This window comes from Astatotilapia calliptera, chromosome 17 (genome assembly GCF_900246225.1).
Source record: "Astatotilapia calliptera chromosome 17, fAstCal1.2, whole genome shotgun sequence".
NCBI lineage: Eukaryota > Metazoa > Chordata > Actinopteri > Cichliformes > Cichlidae > Astatotilapia > Astatotilapia calliptera.
Window position 1 is genome coordinate 15,772,333 of NC_039318.1, and position 24,272 is coordinate 15,796,604.

Below are 24,272 nucleotides of genomic sequence, written 5' to 3' on the forward strand. Positions count from 1 at the left end.
CAGTTCTATGAAGCTTTGAGTATTTTGGATTAGTAGCACTGCAGTGTTTGTTGCATCATATTGCTGTAATTGTTTATATGCTTTATATATTCTGAGGTAAGTTGATCTATAGTGTTACACCATATTCTATAATGATGTTATGTGTTTGTAGACTTTCTGCCCAGTTTGACCCATTTAGCAGAAGTCAGCCTGTTTAAGGCTCTGATATCTATTCTGTATGACTTAAAGCAGTTATGACATGATCTGATTTTCTCACCCAATAAAGGAATATTTCATATATCAGTCTACTCTTCATTTTATCAGAAACAGTTATCACAGCTTGTACATTTTCTTTTTACGCATATATGTAAGCATTGAGCCAAATTTAGTAATGCCAACATATTAAAAGAACAATATTTGTCTCTTATATATAATACATCTATCCGGTTGTTCAGTGATGACGTGACGAATCCTACTTCCGGGTCTAAAGTAGTTTGCGTTTAATATGGCTTTTGTGTTGTTAACATGTTTAATGCTTTGTATTTTCTTCTATTTAATCTCAAAAAGCTCCTAAAACAGTCAGTGATCATTGTTGACCTCCCTCGGCTTTTATTACCGCTAATCATTTATTTAAGCTCAGTTTTTAAAACCTTACGATGTAACTACAGCCCAGCCCATGCAGCAGTATATGAATGACTAACCTCGTATTGTGGATGGATTATCTCAGTTGTTCTCCTGGCTGAAGTTTGGTCCTTTTACAGCATCCTGCCATGTGATTACATTTGTTCCTGACCACCGAGAACACTCACGTTAACTTTTATCGAGTGGAAAAAAAGTTAGCTTGTTTATATTATGCTAACATAGCTGTGTCGCTAGCGGTCACGTAGCACATCATTATATACCACCTAGCCAAACTTCAGTCACTGCTTTTTAGTTTTCTGTCTTCATTTATGCTGGAAGTGATAACAGAGCTGTACGTTTTAATTTGTTTCCAAAACCCCGCAGTCAGGACATGCTATATTGTATTTAGATAGAAGCTAGCAAGCTAACTTCCTGCTAACTTCTAACTCCGTTAAATGTCCTAAATTCCGTTTTCATGGATGCCTGGATGTTAAACTCAATTGTTACACCTGGTAGAGCAGAACGCTGATCGTTTTATTAAAGATGAAAGACTTTAGACAGTTTTTCAACTCTCAGTAATGCCATAGTGATCATTTGATATATGGACCTGCAGCGGAGTTTAGGTTCAGACACGGCTAGTGACGTCAGACTGAACAATCGGATAGATACACTGTCACAGATACTTGTCTTTAAGTGAAGATTTAAGGTGATAGGAAATATAAATAAATGCAACTTGAATCTTTACTGAAGCTCAGTGTTTGGCACAGAGTTCATGTTCACTGCTGTAATAACTAATAATGATTAATATAATATTGGCCATATTATATTTACATTACCAAAGTGAGATGACTTTAGTCTCATGAACAACATTATCTAATTGTTATTTACTAGCTAATCTTAAATGACTGTTCAGTAGAGAAATGAAGCCCAAAAATCATGTTTTACAGTCCTGTGGTCTCAGCCTCAGATACTTATCAAATCACACAAAGCTCATGTAGAAACAGATGTACAAAATATGTTCTCCTTCATTTCTGTCAAACAAAGCTGTATGAAACATTTCCATGGAGAATTTTTCTTTTTGCAGCATTTTTCTTTTTGCAAGTGTTTTTCTTTTTGCAGCATTTTTCTTCTTGCAAGTGTTTTTCTTTTTGCAAGTGTTTTTCTTTTTGCAGCATTTTTCTTTTTGCAGCATTTTTCTTTTTGCAAGTGTTTTTCTTTTTGTAGCATTTTTCTTTTTGCAGCATTTTTCTTTTTGCAAGTGTTTTCTGAAGTTTCAGTCCGTTTGGCCTCTCAGGGCCACCGTATTTCTTCGCTGAAAAATAGATTTCTCCTCAAACACTTGCAACTGCAGTTTTTTTTTTTACATGCAATTTTTTTTTATGTCCGCTCAATTTTTTTTTAACGTGCGCTCAGAATAGTGGCACAAAAATAACGCCATACAAAACCACCGTCACTCCTAAAACTTCCTCCCGTCTCTTAACAACTAATTGCCATGTTTTGATTGGTTGACATGGTACATTTTTCGACCAATGGGAAAGGCTGGGGGGTGTTGGTTTCATTTTTGCTCACAGGCGGAGAGTGCTTTCGAGCGTTTTCCTTATAAAATGCCGTTTTTACCGTTCATTCCCACAGTAAATATAAACAACGATAGTATTCAGGAAGAAAAACAAACACTGCATATTTTTTTAATCACAACTCTGGTTTTACCTGGCCTATCAACACAATTTAAAAACTGGTATAAAGTCCACACTTTTTCCATCAATTGTTCCGTCTGTCCTGCTCACATCTCCAATGGTTGTCCACGTTGTTAACGTGGCTTCACTCCACATCAGCCACGGCGCTTTGCCAGCTAAAACACCGGTGTCGGCACATAAGGACGCTGTCATAGCCTGTCAACGACGTTGATTAGCTGCGTATATACGTGAATGTGAATCGCGTGATTGGCTGGACTATGGGATAAGAGAATGGTTCTAATCCTATACGGGAGCAGCCAGTCACTTACTGACTAACACTGCAAAACAGAATTGTTAACGTATTTACATTAATTTCAATTCAGGTTAGAATTTCTTTTTTGTGCGCAACGCAGATTTTTCCTGCGCAGAGACCGTGCCAGCAGTGCGCAATTGCGCACGCGCGCAGCTTAGAGGGAACATTGGATATAACTGATGCCTTCAACCTCATTGAAACAGCAAAATACAAACTTAAAGGAGACTTTGTGTTTGAAGAAATGAATGTCACACATCCTGCAGTCCACCAGCTAACAGAAAAGCTCCTACCTGCACAAAGCTGCACATCACGTGATATCCAAACATGGGCAGGCTGGGCCGACTCTCCCTGTAAACGTGGACAGTGTAGATGGACATGATAACAGGCTCCGGGTGGCTGCCGTCCATCACCAGGATGCTGATCTTGCTGTTGCCGAGGCCAACCGGGTAGTTCGCCATCCTGAAGGAAGAAACTTCTTGTTAATCCTGCTGTTGTAAAAGTGGCTGCAAGGAGGTGCTCTAAGGTTATCCTCTGTGAAAAGGAGCAAATGGAGCTACAAAGCCAGATTCACATTTTATTTGAGTTTCATATATCCAGCATGGATCACAAATCTAAACTGAAATAAAACAACTCTTGTGTCCCTTCCTTTTTCCTTATAAAAGCCCAGCATAATGCTAATGCATGACAGGGAGTCCTCCCTTGATGGCACCTGTTTCCAAACCATGACTCCAGCAGACGTTAGCAGCATAGTTAAAGCCCAGAAGAGAAGTAGTAGTAGCTGGTTGCTGTCAGTAGGCTGCTGCTTGCTTCATGCCCCAAATCAAAATGGCGAATGCTATAAAGCAGTTCATGCTCTGATTTTACTTCAATAGAAATGTGTTAAAAGAATCTAATAAAGGAAGTACATCTGTTGTCTGCTTAAACATGCTGTCCAATCAAATGTCACATTTCGAGGTTCCTTTCATTCAGGACTATCTCGACTGCACCTTCTCTGCTGTAACCTGTTGGTTTTTACAGTCCTGGTCTCACCTGGGTCCTCGGTGTTCATCCATGTGGATCCTGCAGGCCGAGCTGACAGGCTCCGGCCGGATCCGAACTGTCATGGTGTCAAAGGTCACCTCTGCGTGGTACTCCTTCACCAGGGGATGGAACGGGGGGTTCAGAATGAGGGGGGGGTCTGTGTAGATCTGTCGAAGGTGGGGGTCCACACAGAGACCTGAAACAGAAGAATCATCATGACGTTCGATCTCGAGGTTCTACTTCACTTCACCCATGACACCCACCACTAATGAACAGAGCTTTCACAGTAGAGTACTGAGCAAGTCCCGCTAGGAAGCCCCTGAACCTGTTTGGGGGTAAAACCATCTCCTGTTTCCTCAGGTAGAAACCAAGCATCATCCTCTAAGGCTGAAGCTGGAACTCCGTTAAAGAAAAAAACTTTGCGGATGCTGTGATCACACTTTGGCTGCATGGATCAGAAAACCTCTGCAAACTGCATCCACTAACCACAGCTTCACTTCCACTTGTACGTTAAAGCAGATAACCGTCAGTGAGCTGATGCTTTTCCATCTGCAAACAAATGCCATTTGTCCTACCGCCACCAGGAGGCACAAGTGAGTCTGTCCATATCTACATTAGTGTGACAGATATGAGCAGTACCAGGACCAGCGATGAGCACATTCTTCCTGTGCTTCTCTCACAGGTGTAGGTGTGAATGGCTGTCTGTGTTAGCCCTGTGACAGACCGCGTACCTCTACAGGTGTAATTGCCTGTCGCCTTGTGACACCTAGAACAGGTTGTATAGATTGAGCAGCATCATGTGACCACATGTGTTTCCAGATGTCAGGACAGGTCTAAAATCCACATCTCACCTTCGTCCTGTGAGGAAGACAGAGCTGGTTGCTGACTGGGCGGTTCGTCTGTCCTGTGGGAACATCAGACATAACCCTTCAGTGAACATCTAAGTTCACACACAATGGATCATCTCACACCTGTGAGCCTCTTACCTGCAGCTCCTGTTTGTTTTCAGCTTGTAGAAACCTTCGATCTGGGTCAGGAGGTCAGAGAGGCCACGAGGCAAGGATGAGGAGGAGGAAACACTGGGATAGAGCTGTGGGGACAAACAAGGCAGACACACACAGTTAACACTGCTGAAGAAGAAGATGATGAAGGAGGTGGGGCTTAACTAACCGGCTGAAACGCTGATGAGGTCTTCATCAGCAACTGAAAGTGCAGCAGAAGAAGAAACTCGTCTTCAGACAAACAGACGCCAAGTGTCCCTGTACAGCCACCGTACTGACACACACACACACACACAGAGTCAGGTGGGTGACATTTAATTTTTTCATTTATTAATAAAAACAAACAGAATCTTTTTTTTTTTTTATGAATCAAATAAATGTCTGTAGGATGTCCATCAGTTTTAATTCATTTTAAACTCAGTGTTTCTAATGCTTTTATTTATTTCATTTTATTTGTTTTGGTTAATTATTCAAAAAAATACGCTTTTTATTAGTTTATTAAAATATTTATTCTTTTTCTACACATTTTATTGAGAATCTATTGATTATTTATTGTTATCTTTTGCATTAAGTATTCATTAATTATTACTTATTCATTCATTTTTTTCCTGACATGGAAAACTCCTACTCCTTTAATGACAACACGCTACTCACCTGGCTCCCCTCCCTCTCCGAGGACAGGTGTGTGTGTGAGGACAGGTGTGAGAGTGGCGGCAGCAGGAAGTCCAGCGTGTCCTCCAGGATCAGGTCTTTGGTGATCTGTTGGTCGAAGGCATCGTTGCTCAGAGCTGACACGTTTAACTGTGTGTCCACCTGAAAAGGAGAGGCAGACCAATCATAGAGCAGCTGAGGTCAAGGCGCCCTCTGCTGGTTATTCACCTGAACACCTCAGGCTGGTTGTATGTTTGAGGTCCAGTAAAGTGTGGTTATTCTCAGGTCCAGTCAGAGACGGAAGCTCTGCTGGGTCATCATGTAACTCAAGGGTGGGCAACTCCAGGCCTTGAGGGCTGGTGTCCTGCAGCTTTTAGATATCACCCTTGATCAACACACCTGAATCAAATGATTAGTTCATTACCAGCCTCTGGAGAACTTCAAGACATGTTGAGGAGGTAATTTAGCCATTTAAATCAGCTGTGTTGGATCAAGGACACATCTAAAACCTGCAGGACACTGGCCCTCATGGCCTGGAGTTGCCCACCCTGATGTAACTCAACCTCCAGGTGTCTCAGCAGCTTGAAGCTTCTTCTCTTCTTCATGAGTTTGAGACCTTTCACCCAGAGGAGGCAGAACGTCTCTGAAGACCAGCTGGAAGGCTGAGCTGAACTTGAAAAGATAATGGTCAGACTCTTACCTGGACTACCACAGGTGTGACAGAGCCGCTGAAGAACAAAGTAAAGGTGAGCAGCTGGAAGCACAACAGACACCTGAAACACACAGTAGTGACAATATGAGCCACCACTGGGCGCAGACTGCACACACTCAGTAGACATGACAGATCCAGTCTGAGGCATTTTCAAGTTTTCAGCTGAAACCAAAACAGACACCCAGACACTGCACCATCCTTTCTACCCACCTTTCTTTCTTACTCGCTCCCTACTTTTCTACCTTCATTTCTTTCTACCTTCCTACTTTTAGCTGCAGTTTGAAGCAACTGCAGACAGACAGGTGTGTACTGAATCTGGATTGTGAAACAGGAAGTAAAGTTAAGAGTTTCAGCTCAGAATTCACCTGCTTATGGTTCGCTGCTTCTTATTGGTCGACGCTGCAGCCGCCTGCAGCACTTTACTTATCACCTGCTTCACCTGCCTCAAAGCCTGATGGGAGGCTGCTGGATCAAGGTGCTGCAGCAGGAAGTCCCTGAGCTGACAGGAAGAGGAGGAGCTAAAGGCTAACAGCAGTGGTCAATGATAATTTATCGTCCCCAATGGGAAACTGATTTGCAAGTGAAAGAGGATGTGCTAGCAGTGAAGTGTTAGCAAGTCCTACACAGGAACATGTTTTACCTTCACAGGTCGGCCCCTCGGATGCTGAATGGTCATTACCACGCTGATGTCATGCAGGAAAGAAGTCAGCGGGGTCACTGAGGTTACCAGGACATAAACATTCACCATGGCAACCAGAGCAGGAGGCGGGGCTTGGCTGTCAGGGAAACTTTAGAGAAACAAGAAACGTTACCTTACAGAACTCAGACAACTTCCTGTCAGCTGGTCACATACAAACCTGTCCAGAGGAATCTCCACCTTCTGATTGGTCGATCCACAGGCATGAGGGTTCATGGGTAAACTAGACTCTGAGAGAAACAGCAAGAGGTTAGCTGAGACCTTCAGATTAAAGCTCAGTTCCAGGCAGTGCTCTTATTTGGCAGTAATGTCTCATGTTGGATGAGCACAGATCATGCGACTTAGGCCACAATCAGCTGATCTATCACATTTAATCTAGATCAATAAGCTGATTTGATTTACCTGCTGCAGACTTACCTGTCAGCTGGAAGTGTGTATAGAAGTGACACAGACCTCCACCTATGTTTGAAAATGCCTCTATCAGCCCAGGCAGCAGGTTCACCTGAGCACACACACAGTTTAGCTGTTATGTCATCAAACATGCCGTCAGTTGACACAGACAGGACAGAAGGGGCTCACCGTCTGATGACGCTGCAGGTGAGAGAAGGAGATCCTCCTCAGACAGCTCTGCTCTGACGTGCTGAGGCACAGCAGGAGGCTCCACCCACCAATGCCTGTAACCATGGAGACACACAGAAGCCTCACCTGTAGTTTAGTGGAGCTTTATTCACAAAGCGACAAATCACGTCAGTCAGGTAGACTCAAATCAACGGCAGCCTGTGAGGGACATCGTCTTCGTCACACTTTCAGAGAGAATAAAAGAGCCACCTGCACGAGTCCCAGCTCGCCCCAAACTCCTTTAACTGTGAAAGACCACAGAATCCAAAACCACCGGAGGCCTTTTCTGCTTGTTTTACACAAAGAAAACGGGAACATGTGGAAGCGATTGTTGACAGGAAACGCTCTGCGGTGGGCTTTTTGCTGGAGCTGTTAGGTTTCAGCAGAAAGAGAACGAAGCAGGATGTTCAACACAGACAACTTTACTTCAACAGTGAGACCATGCTCATGCTGTGAACCAATAATACACAGATTTAAACCTGATGTCCATCCCTCCCTCTATCTGTCCTTCTGTCTATCCATCCATTTGTCCATCCATCTGTCTGTCCATCCATCCATCCCCCTACAGTGAAGACAAGTTGAGCTTCTGCTTAGTCTCTTTCTGTGTTGTTTTATGACCAAACATGAGCTAAAGGAACTTCCCGTTCCAGCTTCCTGTCGTCCTCGGTCTGCAGAAAGCTTCACTTCATGCTCTCAGGTTTCTCTCAGCTTCTCCTTAAACCTCAAGCTTTACTGTCTCACTGCTCCTCAAACATAGGGGGACACAGACAACACAATAATGTGCCTGCCTCTGATCACATAAGCCAGTCAGTGAAGTCTTTATTACTCTGATCTACAGGTTCAGGTAGAGGCTAGGTTATTGTGTAATTAATAAATAATAATACATGACTAAAGCCAACATGTTCTTACAGAGATGGTGTAAACAAGGCCTCTGGTGATACTGATATAATGTTTCTTAACACTGACCTAATGAAAGGAAACATGGTGATGAATCTTTGATGAAGGGTGTTAAGAAAATATCTGATAGAATCATCCAATCAGAGGTTCAGATCTCTTTGCCTCCACAGGATTCAGTTGATGTGGTAATGAACATGTGAATAAATCTGCATCATCATTGTTACCCTCACATCTCCCTGAATTGTTCATGATGTTCAGTGCTGTTGGTAAATCATCTCTGAATTTGACATCAGCAGCTGGATGACCCTCTGGTCTGTTTTTTTTTTGAGGCAAAGTGGGTGGGGTTAAACCCAGAGTGACAGGAAGCATGGAAGCCCCTCTGTGGTAACAGGCCATTTTTCGGTCTTGTGCATGCTCATGTTTCTCTGCCGTGACATGCACTACTGAAGTGATTTTCCACAAACACTTGCTGAGGTCCATCTGCTTTCACAGGAAGTCTCCACCCTCCTCCACCCACAGGAAACCCTGACCTCTGCTCGCTCATGTCGCTGTTTAAAGCTCCAGCAGGGCGGGGCCGTCTGAGCGCGCTCACACTGTTTACATGCTTGATATACAGAGAGTGTGTGTGTGTGTGTGTGTGTGTGTGTGTGTGTGTGTGTGTGCGCGCGCGCGTTTGTCTTTCTGACAGGTTGAAATGTTTAAAGAACGGTTCATTCAGGATCAGATTCAGAGTGTTTATATTCCCAGCAGCACCTGAAGCCAGCACGGCACCCCCTCAGATGTATATTTACCCTGCGTGCTCCTCAGGAAGCTGCTCGTCTCGGCGTATCTGGACAGGTGGACCTCGTAGTCCATCTGCTGCAGGACTCTCTGGTACAGCTGGACCTCGGTGTCTGAGGTCGGGTGTCGCCCCGTCAGAACCACGGCCCGGCGCCGGTGGGGGGTCCTCTGAGACGAGAGCTGCAACTGAGGGGGCGGCAGGAGTTCGTGTGAATCAGAATACGAATCAGAATACTTTATTAATCCCTAAGGAAATTATGTGGGTTACAGTTGCTCCAAGACAGTAATAGACTAAACTCTTTAAATAATACAATATGTTACAGAGTTTACAAAAGTACAAATTGGTGTGGAGAACATTTTTGTGATAGCTTTAAGAGAGTTTGACACAGCTGAATGACACCCGGCATGGTAGAGCTCCAGTTCATGAAGCACTCAGAGATGAACATTTAAACCATGAAGCTGTGTTAGCCCTCAGACTAAGGTCAGCTTGCCGCTCTGATGATGGCTGTCTGCACACAGCCTGTCAGGTGTTTCTTCTCACCAAAGAAGAAGAAATGCAGTCAGCTCAGGCCTGCAGCTCTGAGGCTGGGATGCTGTTTTCCTGTCGGGTCAGTGGCTGTGATGTCAGCCTCACACTGCTTCCTGTTATGCTTAATCTAACACCTTCAGCTTCCTGTCAGCTGACACAACGAGGCAGCAACGCTCCGCTGTCTGGACTCCAGACAGATCGATCACAGACAGTTCTTTATCAACTGGGATTTTTACAGAGAAAATTCCAGATTAACTCAGCAGGAGGAGCAATATCAGACCATCAAGCCCACATTCCAGACTGATGGACTGAGTCACATGACCCAAAACACCCTCATCTCACCCCCTCCCCGGTTTTAATGTCTCACTCAGTTTAACGTGATCTGTGATCCCAGCGTGTTCACTGCTACAGGATTAGAAATGAGAGAAATGATTTTACACATAAATACATTAGAATTATGTCATTATAGCAAATATTAAACCAAATGACAAACACACATTTTTAATTAACCTGTCCAAACAGCCAATCAGAGTCCAGCTGATGGATCAGACTGTTTCAATTACGTTAACCCGTTCAGGACCCACTGACCATCACCCATGGACTGGACAGTATTTTCTGGTTAGTCAGAGTCTTTTCAAACCTCTGAGAGCTCATGAGGTAACATGGTGTGCTTGTCATGGTCCTCTGCTCCTGTCAGACTGGATTAAAATAGATGTTGAGAATCTGCTCCCAGCAGTAAATCCTCACGTCTGACTGGAAGCTGTGGGGAGGAACCAGAGAAATGAACAGCTGATGGCCAACAGCTGAGAGTCAGCTGACACAAGAACAACATCGACCTTTGACCCTGAAGAATGGTCAAAGAAAAGCCCAGAAACTTCCCGAAAGACCTTAAAAGGTTTCATAACACATGAAGACACTAGGGACGGCCTCTCAAACATCAGACACACCAAAGAACCCTGAAGACACAAAGACAGAGCCTAGAATTTCCTAGAGGTGGAATAATCAGGCCCTGCATCACCCGGACACCAGTACATACCACAAAATACCTGTAGCATTCAGAAAAACCTGAAAGACTCAGGAAAGAACCCTCCTGAGAGACTGAGAAAGACCCCAAAATACTCTGAAAGAGAAGGAATCCTGCAAGAATACTCAGAAGTACCCTGAAGTCTGTGGAGACCATTGTGTTCAGGGTGACCTGCACGGTGAGCCCTCCTCTGCTGTCGCTTTAATTCTGCGGAGGTCGAACAACACACACAGCAGAAATACAACATTCAAACCTTTATTTAAAGGATTTTTTTTTACGTCTTACACGCTAATGAAGACCGTTCAGATGTATTGATGAAGTTTGTTTGTCTTCATGCATAAAGACTCAATAATAAATTCCTTCTCAGATGTTCCCGTCCTGTGGGTCGGCAAAATGTTTTATCGATAAAGTTTTACTGAGCCACAGCATTACGAAGATGTTACAGCTCTTCTTGAGTGGTGTAAATCTAAACTCATTATCAAGTTTTCAGATGAAGATGGAGTGAAAGCTCATTAAAGCCTCAGCGTTACTCCAACTCTGACCTCTGAGCTCTGAACACGACACTCAGTAAAAGGTGAAGGATGAGCAGACAGGAGTTTACAGCCCTCATAAAACAAAACAAACACTGTGAGTGTGTGTGTGTATGCATGCGAGTGTGTGTGTATGTTTACACTCTTGTTATCTGTCAGAAACTGGATCCTCGTGGCAGAAATATTTCTATCGGGACACCAAGCACCAGGACACACTTAAAATACCCAGAACACATGCCAACTGGATTGGCTGGCTCTGATTGGTCCATGCAGCTGTCAGTCACCCCGTGGTAAAATAAAACCCTCGTGCTCACAGTCGTTCATCCGTCTGTGTCTAAAAATATAGCAACAATGAGACAGAAGGAGCCTCGGCCCAGCAGGAATCCTCCTCCAGTGGATGCATTCAGAAGTCCATTCAGATATCAAAACGTTTTAAGAAGAGTTCACTCCACTCTGCTGTCTCAGGGTCGTTCACATGTATTTGAAGTGTTTTAGTTAAAACAGAGCTTTGGGGTCATTTTGGGTTCAATAATAAAGTTTATGTGGAACCAATGAGACAGTACAGTAATAAAGCGCCTTAGGAGAAATCTAAACACATTTGAGGAAGTTTTAAAACAATATGATTTTCACTAAACTCTGACACATGATAAAGTGGAGTACAGTTTGACAGAGTTTAACTGGAGTGAAAAATATAGTGTTTGAAAGGTGACGGTCATCTAAGACTCTGGAAATAATAAAAACAGCCTGACATTTGGTGATGGGATAGTGGGGCGGAGCCCTCAGGTGCCTGAATCTCACTGGCTCAGTGCAGATGCTCCTTAAATGTTTGCTTTTGTTTTAATTGAGTTTGGTGAGCAGCTTTACTAAACTGATGCTGGTGGGGGTCATTATGGGCCACTCAGAATGACGTCATGGTGTGACGCAGATATGCTCACCTGTGCGTGTCTCTGCAGAGCCTCCAGAGTGCACACAAACCTGCGGGTCAACATCTGGAGCGAGGGTACCTTGTAGCACACATCTGACCGCACCGGCTCGTCCCCCACCATCAGGTACACACAGAGTACGAGCAGGAGCGCGAGCAGCAGCAGGGGCGGGCCGGAGCGCCGGCGGAGCAGCGGGACGCACCGCATCACCGGAGGGCGAGCTTCACCGTACCTCCGTCACCTCCATCACCTCCGTCAGCTCAATCTGAGCCCACTTAGGTCAGCACAGAGCATGCGCAGTTTGAATCCTTCATTAGAAAATAAAGTCCTGCTTTTACGTGTCCCGAAGACACGGGTGAGCGCGCAAGAGAGGCCGTGACTGCCGTGCTGCTGAGCCGTGCGCGGACCTGAGATCAGACGGAGGAGCCACGAACTCCGCAAACTCCGAGCTCACTCCTTTAAATGGACACTGTATGACTCCTCGAAGTCAAATCTGCGCCGTCCTCCCCTCATTATCTTCTCCTACTCCGTCTAAACTGCTTTACCTCCTGTGCTGGAGCCACGCATCAGGCTGGAGCTGCTGTGGAGTAGCGGGACACCATCTGGTTTGAGTTAAAGCCAGCAGCAGGAGGAGGAGGCTCCGTCGTCAGGTTTCAGGTCCTGGGTCCGTCCTCTCCTCCAACTTTTCTGCACACAAACAGGAGGAAGCTGCTTTTCCCCCTCTCTGCAAGGAGTCTGCAGGAGGTCAGCTCCTCCTAGTCCAGATATTTCAGGCGCGCGCACTCCACGTGCGTGAGATATATATATATATATATATATATATATATATATATATATATATATATATATATATATATATATATATGTGTGTGTGTGTGTGTGTGTGTGTGTGTGTGTGTGTGTGTGTGTGTGTGTGTGTGTGCGCGGATGTGTGACTATGTGAGTTAAAAAGCTCTCACTGTTTCTGCTGACCAACAACTTTCAAACTGCATCTTTCTACTCTAAAATCTGGAAGACTGGCTGGCCCAGAACTACAGCTGGCTAAACGTTCCTATTCCAACGGGACCCCCACACCCACCCACAGAGCTATTAAAGGGAAATTATCCACAGAAATGTAAACATATTTATCTGCTATTTTGACCCGAGAGTCTCCTGGCTGACCTCTGCCGGACGGTAGAGGAACTGCAGCTACATCAACTAATAAAAACAAACTATAAAGCAATGATGTGAACTGGCTCTGTGGTCTTCAGCAGAGGTGGGTAGTAATGAGTTACATTTACTCCGTTACATTTACCTGAGTAAGTTTTTGAGAAAAATGTACTTTTAAAGTACCTTTTTTGCACAATACTTTTTACTTTTACTTGAGTACATTTGTGAAGAAGAAACTGTACTTTTACTCCGCTACATTTGCAAAATTCGACTTGTTACTTTTTAAAAAATAATGCCACCCAGGCAAAAGAAAAATAGAAAAGTATATTGTTCTAACAATATACCTTTCATGTTTGTACAATATACTATTATGTTAGTACAATATACCTTTCATGTTTGAACAATATAATATCACGTTATTACAATACACATAATTATCACGTTCGTACAATTTAAATATTATATAGGCTACATCGCAGCTCCAGTCACGGCTTCCATCACTGTCTTTTAGTGATGTGTAGGTCGCGAATGAAATGGCTCTTAGAGCCGGATCTTTGACGTGAACGACGCGAGCCGGCTCCTTATCGCGAGCCGTGGGTTGTTTTTTTTCTTTCTCTCACCCTCTCTCTCACACTTTTTTTTTTAATTATTTGCATATATATGAGTTCTTGTGTATAAATACCAGAGTTGGGACTAACGCGTTATTAAGTAATGCGTTACAGTAACTACGTTATTATTGTGGTAACGAGCACGATAACTAGTTATTATGCCAAAATCAGGAACACGTTTATCGTTACTGGGATTTAGATAGGCTTGTTATTCGTTACTTCGTGTGGTGGCTATCGCGGAGCTTCCACAGATTCAGTAACATTAGCAAGTGGTGGAGGCCAGCAGGTGGATGAAGGAAAAGGGACGCAGAAGGAAAAGAGACCCGAGGCGGCCGTCGGTCCAAGTGTGAACTGAACTTCAGGTAAGAAGTTATGATCTGCAGTCTCTCTGGGTCAGATATGAACCAAGTTTAGGTGGAGTTTATTTTCGTTATTCTGACTTTTTCCGTACTGCGTGCTAGCTAGCATGACGGAGTTTCTATACAGCTGGGTGGTGCTATGAAGTTAATGATGTTGAACTTTATTTTGTTCATAAGTTATTAGAGTTGCCAACCTTCCCGTCTGCTATTCAGAGAAAATATTACACGTTTCTTATTGAGGTGAAAAGGAACAGTTTGTCCCGTAATTCAGCTACAATGAAAAAGGCACAAAGCTGGAGTTATTCTGTCTTTGCTGCACAGCTGCCTCTTCTTCTTTCATCCTCTCCCCCTCCCTCTCCCGTTTCTACTTCAATCATGAAACTGATCAATGATCAGCTGATCGTCTCTCTTGTTTGTTTATCGCCCACTTTGCACCGAAAGAGGAAACCAGCGGATGTCGCGCTAAACAACAGCAGCGCGTTTAAGCTTGATCAGCTGTTGTTAGAATTTATTTAATATTAATTTCTAGTATCAGCTGATGTTTGCTGGAGCCACAGCTGTAAAAAAAAAAAAGCTGCTGGTCATGATGTCGGTTTGGATATCTGGTGAGAGGGAAACATGAAGATGAAACCAGGAGATGTCCTTACTGAATCATCAGAGCTGAACAGGTGATGGAGAAACAGGTTTACCTTTTAGGTGACATGAATGAGTTGAAGGGAAGTTATGAACTGTTTCTGAGAGACTAATAACACCAGGATCCTTTTCTAAGTAGCTGACAGCTGGTAACTGTGCAGGGGCGGGTCTAGCAAAGTGTTGCCAGGGGGGCATGTAGGGCATTAACAGGGAGAGGGGGGCACAAAGAAGTACTTTTCTTTCTTATTCTCATTTAAAATGTCTAGCTTTTAAAAAATAATTATCTGAATCTTACAACAAACGATTGATAGATTGATGCATATATACCATCAAAACAGTGTACATCACTGTCACAACAGTGTTTGTTTTCATTCAAAGGCTTTATGATTTTTCCTATAATGGTGGGCCAGTCTCTAGTCAAAATGCCCGGGCCAATTTTCTTTCCCAGTCCAGCCCTGTATGCAGCTCATCTGCAGTCTGGTGTTGCCTACATCTTCCTATTCAGAAGGCAGATTTTCCGAGTTCTGAGTACAATCGAAAGCACCACGACTGCAGTTTTTGTGTTGGATGTAAAAGGCGCACATGACTCTGTGACGTAGGCTAGAATCATGGCAGCAGTCAATGACGGTCCAGGCGTGGGATTTCTCTCGTGGAAATATGCACATTATCTTTTCCTTTCTATTGGTAGGTGGCACAGTGCACTTGTGGCAAGTAAGCAAGCTAGAAGACTGGCAAAGTAATGGAAGCAACACATTAACAAGAGAATTCTGAGTAAAACCAAAGTACTTTCCCTAGTAACTAGTTACTTTGAAAGTAACAAGTAACTTGAAGTAACGGAGTTACTTTTGAGAGAAGTAACTAGTAATGTAACTAAGTTACTATTTTAAAGTAACTTACCCAACACTGATAAATACACAAACAAAACACATATGCTTTCAATTGTGTAATTTAAGTGATCTAGGTAGCTCTGTTTTGGAAGTTCAGTTAATGCTAGAAATGTGTTTTGGAGTTTGTACGTGTTTTGTCTCTAGGGGCCACCGCATATATTTATATATAAACATATATAAATAAAACCACTTTTTTTTAACATTAGTAATTCCTTTTGTGCATAATTTTATATTATTGTTAATAATAAATTAATTAAAGCAACAAAACAACCTGAAGAGCCGGTTCAGAGCCAAAAGAGCCGGTTCTCTAAAAAGAGCCGGAAATCCCATCACTACTGTCTTTCTCGTCTTTTCCCAGAGTAACAGCCAAACATTGGCTAGCACTGCTTAGCCTTGCACGCATTCTTATTTTAAACTTAATCTGGAATTCATTGCAAACTGTTTGTGCGGGATATGAATGACAAGATTTTGTTTTTCTACAAGAGTTAGTAAAAACATCTCCAGTGTGATCAAATCTTCTTGCCAAACATCTGCAGCTTGGCAGTGTATACAGCACTATAATGACCAGACCTAATTTTTTTGAAAACCATACATCTTCCACAGGTCTCAACTTCATCAGACATCACCTAGACTCAGAGGCCAGCTGAATGAGGCCAGCACAAACAGCGGCCTAACTGGCTAAGATGATGGATCCATGGGGTCAGGAAAGCCAGAAGCAATGGAGCTGGAGAGGTACCTTTCATGTCCATTCACTGGAGGTGTGGATCTATTACATGGCGTTCCTCACATCAAGAAGCTGTCGATCAAAATCAGTACAGCTCTTCCCGCATCTGGAGCTTGTGAAGGACTTCTCAGTCATGCAGGACTCCTGTTCACTGCTGAACAGTTACAGCTTCACAGAAAGAACGTTGAGAGCAAACTGCTGCTGAAGCTTAACCATCACTTCACTGAGTGAAGAAATGGCACATTTTTGCTAAATATGCAGAAATAGATGCACACCCATACAATTTATGGTAAACTGAGCTCCCTTGTATGTACATATGTTGAAGATGCCTCGTTCTAATGTTTTCTCTGAGGCTGCTGTGGCATTTCGAGCAAAAATGAAAATAAAGTTGACAGCATATCGTGTCACTGGAAATTGTTTGCACTGTTTATATATTTATATTATTTACTGTAGGCATTGGTGAAAAAAGCTTTATGTTGTGAAAAACTGAAATCTGGAAATTAGAATTGTTGTGCCTTATTTTGTTGATCTTTGTACATATATTCCTGTTGAAAATACTAAAATCTGTATATTTATTTTTGTCTGATAGCATTTATTTAAAAAATAAATCAGACATTTCAAACAGTTACTCGCTACTTGAGTAGTCTTTTCACCAAGTACTTTTTTACTCTTGAGTAACTTTTTTGAAGACTACTTTTCACTTTTACTTGAGTAATAATATTTTATGGTCCAGTAATGCTACTCTTACTTGAGTACAATTTTTGGATACTCGACCCACCTCTGGTCTTCAGGCTTAGAAACTTGCGGATAATCTTTGTACACGGACTTCAGAGACACACAGATTTAATGAATAAACGGCACTACGTGGCAGCCTGAAGTTCTCACCCACCAGATGTTTACAGTTGTGACAGCCGCTCACAGCAAAAATGAAGGAAAACTGTTTCCATCAACGCTTCCTGTTGATCCCATTAGGTCAAATAACAACAACGCACCAGCTGATTTACCAAAACATCGCTTTATTGGACTCTTCATTTTAACATTTGTCACACACACGCAAACCAACACGGCACAAACCAACACACACACGCACACACACACACACACACACACACACACACACACACACACACACACACACACACACACACACACACACACACACACACACACACACACACACACACACTACATTCTGGCTTACTATGGAGGTCAAATGAGACTCATCTAATTTGGCTCCAACAGGCATTCATAGTTGTAGTCCAACAACCCATCCTGTTTGTAGTTTTAAATGAGTGAGAGGGGAGCATGGCCTCATGGGAAATAATTTCAGCTCTGGGAAAAATCTGCATATAATGGAAGGAGACAAAAAGACCTGGTTTACAAACTTGGCTATTCCAAGTATAATCCCAGATTAACCAAATATAAAACCTGGGTTGTATCTGTGCTCTGACAGAAAGACTCATTAATTATTCTGACCAGTTTAAAATGTCAAGATTAACTTCACTGAATCTGAATAACAAAGACTAGTTTTGGCAGAGACTGTGGTTGTTTTTAGGCTTAGACTGAACCCAGATTTTATTTCTCTCAGAGCTGACATCACTTCCTCCACACGGCTTTAAATCCTCAGTGTCTGATGATGAGCAGTTTGCTGTTGGTGACCTCTGACCTCAGCCGCCTCTAATGAAGGTTACAAGGAGATGTGTCTATTTATGGCGGCTGCCCCTCCTCTTCATGGCCGCTGTGCACTGAGGGCAGTACCACTTCCCCTTCGGGGCCTCCGTCAGGCCAACACAGCCGTAGTGGAACCACTCGATCGGACACTGAGGACATACACAGACACGGTCAGCACATACACACAGACACCCGTTTCCACGGGTCAGAACCTGAAGGTAAAAGACTCACGTCTGTGTTGTCACAGCCGACCATCTCTCCATAAGAAACCTGAAACACAGAAGAGGAGTCACCATCATTCTATGAGGCCTCGTCAGTGATTGGTCCATCAGCAAACCTGATGTATGCGTGTATGTGTGTGTGTACCTGGTTACAGATGCAGTATCGGGGCTCGTTGGGGTCGTAGGTCCAGTCCACCTGACTGTTGGCCTCGGCTTCAGGCAGCACCGATGCCTGCTGGGAGAGCTCCTGAGCGAGCGCCGATGACGAAGAACAGGACGACAGTGAGGAGGAGGAGGACGACGAAGATGACTGATGGTTGGAAGACTTAATGCTGCTCCTGTAAAACAGAAGAAGAGTGAGTGTTTATCCATGCTGAGCGCTGGAGGCAAGAAGCCAAGATGGTGGTCTTACTTGGACTTGCGTCCTCGAGAGTCAGAGGTGGTGCTGGGGGTGAGGGTCTGAGTGAGGGTGGAGGCAAGAGCAGAGGAGGAGTATCCGGCAGTGCTTTCCCGGGACAGAGCGAAGTCCCTGCCCAGCTGGAAGTCGTTGTTTTTGATGGCCTCATAGCTCGCTTTGAGGCTGGACGTCCGCCGGCCCTCCTTCATCTGCTCACATGGATACATCAGCAGTAAAACGTTTAGGTCATGCATGCATGCATGTTATACTCTGTATGATACTGTATGTGACAAATAATAAAGCTTGTTTGTTTTGTTTGTTTGTCAGTAACACAGACAAGCACATCCCGTAGCCGGATGTCAGATTTTCTACCATCTTTCAGTCCTTGAACTAACAAAATGTGATTCAAGATGTCTGATTTAAAAATTCTTTGACCTGCTCATCTCAGACTGACAGTTACTTGAAATTTCAGGTTTGAGTTATACCGGAAACCCAACTAACACAGCAAAGCAGCAGAGCTGAGGCACTGATGATGATGAACAGGATGTCTGCAGATGACTTCAGAGGTGATGGAGACAGATCAGCTGCTCATGCGTTCTCTGTGGAACAAACGTTTCTGGAAGCTGTCGCTTTTTTCAAAGAACCTTTAAAAGATTTTAACTGATCCAAAACGACAAGTTTGGCCTGCAGGTGAAAACACCTGAGAAACTCCACCCCTTCTCTAACTGGATGTTCTCTCACCTGAGCTGTGGCCTGCACCGCCTGGGCAGCAGCCATGGTGATGGCACCGGCTCCAGCTCCAGCTCCGGGCCCTGAGGACAGCGAGCTCAGGTTGTAGGCCATAGGCTGGGAGGAGTTGACGCTGTACGCATTGTTGGTGGACGAGGATGTGCTGTTGGTACGGCAGCCTGCCGAGGACACACAGGTGAGGCAGGCAACACATGGCAGGCGGTCAGAGTGCTCTGGTGAGGGTCGTGGCTCTTACCTGGCGTGTTCTCTTTGGAGGCGTCTGACGTGAGCGTGGACAGCAGAGCTTCAGACTTGAACTTCTTCTCTGGGACGTGTTCTGTGGTGTGGTGGCTCGGAGCGCTATATTTTCTCTCTGAGAGCACACAAACATGCAGTTAGCTGACACTTCCTGTTTCAAACTGAAAACAACACAATACCATCATCATGTCCCGCCCCAAATTCATCTGAGGTTCACACTGCTTCAATCTGACACCATGTTTATGTTTGCTGCTGTTACCATGGTGAACCATGGTGTGGCCAAGAGTGGGTGATTTCAGTCGGTTAAATCAGTGTGGACAACTCAGAGAGGCTCACTGTGCTTATGTCACAGCTTCCGCATCAACTCAAATGATCCCGAATGACCTCAGCAGGTAAGGTCTAACGAGAACAAGTATCGTGACGCTAAACTTTTAAAAGTTGCTAACAACAGCACGAGGACGAAGCCAGAGAATGAGGTTAGTGTGGTCTAAAACCCAGGTTATCACTGCAGTTCAGGTTGATGCGTGATGTGTGACATCAGCAACTGGGAACACCTCCCACCTCGTTTACATCAGCATGACCGCTGCATGTTTCTGTATTCTAACATTTTAACAACTATTAATCATCCTCAAAAAAATATTTTTATTTCTCATTCTCAGATGAACGACTACACGCCTCTGAAGACGCTTTCAGGGATTCATATGCATGGATTAGGTGGTCAATCAGTATGGATCAGGAAAGATGCAGGCGATGATCCAGACAGCAGACAAAAAACAGATCTGGTGTTGCTGTGTACTCACTCTCTGTGGCGGCGTGTGAGTGAACGTGGTGGTTGTTGACAGGCTGAGACGGGCTGTCCATCTCCAACGATCCTGAGCACAGATGTGTGACAGGAAGTCAGGCACACGTTACAGGAAGTCTAACATTCCCCTGCCGAATACAACCAAAGAGCTACTCACGTCTCTCAAGGATCTCAGTGATGCCAGCGTTGTCAGCCTCCAGCTCCATCTTGAACTTGGCCAGTTCCTGGTCCAGTTTACGCAGGTGTCGGTCCACCTGAGACACAGAGGATCAATGAGGTCAACAACGAAAACCAATTTTAAACCAATCAAGCAGCTTTTCTGTGACACATGAATAATCTTTAAGTGTTGGGCTGATGGATGTCTGGATGTGTTAATAATCACACAGATGCCCCCAAAAGTTGATTCTTTTCATCTGGACGTAGCATTTTCAATGGGAGAAATGTTTCGTCACTCATTCAAGTGACTTCTTCAGTCTCAGCTGACTGCAGGTTTCCCCAATCTCATAAACAGTACATTTGCATTATGACTGAAACTAACACCGCTGAAGGAACAATGGGCTGGAAGGTCAGTTCCTTGGCCATTAATATGCAAATTCTCATAACCCTTGATCAACATTGACTGATCAAATCTCACAGATGAGTGATCAATCTAACCAATCAGTGATTTATAACTGAAGGGTCTGAGTTTAGCTGGTATCTTTCAGTGATAGTGACCATGCTCTCAAACTGCAGGAAAAGTAACTCCTTGTGCTTTTTTAGTGGCTCTTCAAGGTTCTTTCTGCCCTCTAGTGGCGGCTGTGTGGAATAACTGAGGTTCCTCTGAGATTTCTACACGTTAAAGCTGTTAAAGCCTAAATGTGCACCTTTGCCATTCTGTGATCACCTGAGTGACACCTGAAGGAAACCTTTACTCACCAGGTCATAGATCTGATTGGCCAGCTGGACTTTCTCATCTGCATCTTCCAGAGCTTTGTAGTAATCCTAAGAACACACACAGGTTTAACCCAAAAACCCAAGACACACACCACCCACCCACCCACCCACCCCCACACACACACACACACACACACACACACACACAAGAAGAATCCGCCACCTCTGACCTTTTTAATGACCTCCATCTGCTCCTCTCTCCACTCTGGTTTGTTCTTCTTGGCGTTGACGAAGAACTCGATGACCTTCTGCTCCAGCTGATCCGTGGCATCTGAAGGAACAAACAGGAAAGGACGTGAGAAAACGCAGCACTCAGCATTTTACCATCACGTGTGCAAAGTCTGACTGCGGCCCTCCCTCAGGTGTTTCCTCTCTGTTGGTGAACTGCAGATTTATTCTGAGCCTGGGGATCACCTTTGGACTGTAGTTCTAATGAAATCAGAGCTGAGGACTCACCTGGTCCACACTAACCTGAGTGTGACTCCCTCAGGTGATTTGTTTTTGAGTGTTTCCTGCCAGCTGAAACCTGCAGCAGTGAGTGTGCCATGTGTGGATAATATTTGTTAGATTTTGTTGATTCGTGATTGGATACGCTCTGCAGTATAAATGTGCAGTATAAATAAAGTTTGATTAAAACTTTATTTCCCCAGCTCTCACTCAGTGAGTGCTCCTGTTATGTCACAGATCTGTGCCTCTGAACCAATGTGACTAAAGCTGAAGCAGTTTCATCATCTATTTGCAGCAACAAAAACATAGTATTCCAGAAACATGCTTTGCTAATTCCAATCAGCGCATCCAACATTACCTGCCCGAAACCGGAAGTGGCGTCATCTTCGCAGAAAATACGGTTTTTTCCTATAGAATACGCTGGTGGTTTTTAAACTTCATTTTTAAGTTTATGGCTTTCTGTACAGTTTCTGGGATGCTAAGAACTCAAATTACACTGCTGGAAATAGCTCATGCTGTTTTTTGCAAATTTGCATTACAATAATTATTTTCATTTTTCCTACAGTATATAAAAATCTGTGTATGTCAAAAATAAAACTATGAATACACTCAAAATAGATTTCCTGTGGTTGGAACCTATTTTGCGCAACTTTTTTGCATTTACAGTTTTGAGGGATATACCCCTGAAATTTCTCTAACTAGAAATATGTGTAAAAAACAAACAAGCAAAAAACAATGTTACATTTTTTTTGGTAGTTTTATTGCACTTTTTTGCAATTCATGTAGTTACTATAGCAAATTGAAATACTCCCAAAAAATATCACTACACCATCTAAAAATATATAGATAAGCTCTGGTGGACTTGGTTCTATGGTAGGTCTTAAAGGGTTAATATCCTGAGGTTTAAACAGATAGAAAAATGACAGCAAAGTGTCCAGCAATACTGGCCCTGTATTTATTTGGTATCAGATCAATACTTAAATCTGCAGTATCACACAGCACTAGCGCCCAGCACAGGCTCATTCAGAGTATCCCTAACACTCATTTATTATTACACCTTTCAGAGTCGCGTTTATACCATTGTTACAACATTGTTCTTTTTCTGGCTGCACACACAAGCGTTTAGAAAGTGGTTTAATTGATCTAACTCTAAGTCCAATTAAATTTGTGTCAGTGATTGAAACAAAATATTTTAGAGGAAATGATTACTATTTTAATAATCCTTCATTTTAAATTTCAGTTCAAAATTATTTAGTTTGTTCAGCAACTTCATAATTTATCAAAACATATTTTACTAAAACCTTTTTTTAATTTAAACTTAAAAAAATAGATATTTACAGAAATCCTATTAAATAATCTCAGTTTAGACCAAAGAAAACTGATTATTTTTTATTTATAAAGTGCTAAAATAGTGATTAGGACCTCCTGTGAGCGTCTAACAGCGATAATCATTTTAAAGTTGCTTTATTAGCAACTTGACTTTTAATGTGCATGAATGTGAACTTTCGGATCGGCAGTAATAAAGGGGAGGGGGCCCTGTGGGTGGATGTGACCCTGCAGGTGGTTGCTGCGCTGCAGTATCGTGCTGGTATCTACTGGGTTTCAGCCCGTTAGCCGCCTCTGCTAACGTGTGCTAATTAAGTAAGCGCCATTGGGCGGTCATCAGCGCCGGGACGCGGCTCTGTTGCTTGGACAGTCCCAGCAGGGCTGCCGCTATGTGTGCATGCCGCAGCGCGCGTGTCCCCGGTGTGTGGCGCCGTTGGCGGCAGGGTTGTACGTACTCTGAACCTGCAGGTCCATCTCCCTCATTTCCGTAAACCTGTCGCGGAGATCCATGGGTAGCTGCTCGATCACTGCCAGGAGAAGAAAAGGCGGTTACCTGCTAGCACGGCTAGGCTAACTGCCGGAGCCGACCTGGCCGGAAAATAACACCCATTTAACGCGCAGCAGAGCCCTGTGACACCGCTGCCGCTTCGGTGCAGTCCCATACTCACTCTCCAGGTAGTCCTCCAGGTACAACATCGTGTTTAATTTAAGGTGTCAGTCGTTTTCGCCGACAATTCTCTGCTTTCAATATGGCGCCGCCTGCCAACGTCTGCTCAGAAAAAAATACCCAGAAAAAAGGAGGTCACAGATGCTGACGCAAGCGTCTGCCCGCGCTCTGATTGGTTCACATACAGGCAGGCGTTGACAGGACAGATGCATCATGGGAATTGTATTTATATTTACACTTCTTTACGTCTTTTATGCACTACTATAGTAATCCTTTATTTATTTATTTGAAAATAAAAAGCAAGAGGGGTGTTTTTCTCAAGCCTTGTAAACTATTTCATTTCGACTGCACATTTACACAAAGCTTTTGGACATTTTTTTTACCTGAAAAATTGCATTAATGACCAGCTGAAAATTATATTTACTTTTCTACAAGAATATGTGGACAGAAACAACTAAAGAGATTAAGAATAAATCCATCTCACCATTTCTGT

The 24,272-nt window shown here is 43.6% G+C and overlaps 2 protein-coding genes across 2 annotated transcripts in view; both read right to left on the reverse strand.

Moving 5' to 3' along the window:
- cped1 (cadherin-like and PC-esterase domain containing 1) overlaps window positions 1-12,735 on the reverse strand; it is a 28,129-nt gene extending 15,394 nt beyond the window's left edge. The window contains exons 1-14 of the mRNA XM_026147219.1: window positions 11,981-12,735; window positions 8,974-9,148; window positions 7,247-7,341; window positions 7,085-7,169; window positions 6,828-6,897; window positions 6,611-6,758; window positions 6,336-6,469; window positions 5,959-6,031; window positions 5,262-5,420; window positions 4,777-4,881; window positions 4,593-4,696; window positions 4,458-4,510; window positions 3,616-3,802; window positions 2,877-3,045 (exon numbers count right to left, since the gene is read on the reverse strand). Of these exons, the coding sequence (XP_026003004.1) occupies window positions 2,877-3,045; window positions 3,616-3,802; window positions 4,458-4,510; window positions 4,593-4,696; window positions 4,777-4,881; window positions 5,262-5,420; window positions 5,959-6,031; window positions 6,336-6,469; window positions 6,611-6,758; window positions 6,828-6,897; window positions 7,085-7,169; window positions 7,247-7,341; window positions 8,974-9,148; window positions 11,981-12,175 (1,752 nt within the window). The 5' untranslated portion in view covers window positions 12,176-12,735. The remainder of the gene's footprint in view (window positions 1-2,876; window positions 3,046-3,615; window positions 3,803-4,457; window positions 4,511-4,592; window positions 4,697-4,776; window positions 4,882-5,261; window positions 5,421-5,958; window positions 6,032-6,335; window positions 6,470-6,610; window positions 6,759-6,827; window positions 6,898-7,084; window positions 7,170-7,246; window positions 7,342-8,973; window positions 9,149-11,980) is intronic.
- Window positions 12,736-17,873: 5,138 nt separating this feature from the next.
- Window positions 17,874-23,927, reverse strand: ing3 (inhibitor of growth family, member 3). Its single transcript, XM_026147682.1, has 12 exons — window positions 23,781-23,927; window positions 23,568-23,639; window positions 21,510-21,610; window positions 21,322-21,387; window positions 20,564-20,660; window positions 20,405-20,476; window positions 19,603-19,719; window positions 19,359-19,525; window positions 18,633-18,826; window positions 18,366-18,558; window positions 18,231-18,269; window positions 17,874-18,148 (listed from the first exon to the last, which is right to left on the reverse strand). The coding sequence occupies exons 1-12, from the start codon at window positions 23,806-23,808 to the stop codon at window positions 18,032-18,034; spliced, it is 1,263 nt and encodes a 420-aa protein (XP_026003467.1). The 5' UTR covers window positions 23,809-23,927; the 3' UTR covers window positions 17,874-18,031.
- Window positions 23,928-24,272: the final 345 nt, after the last annotated feature.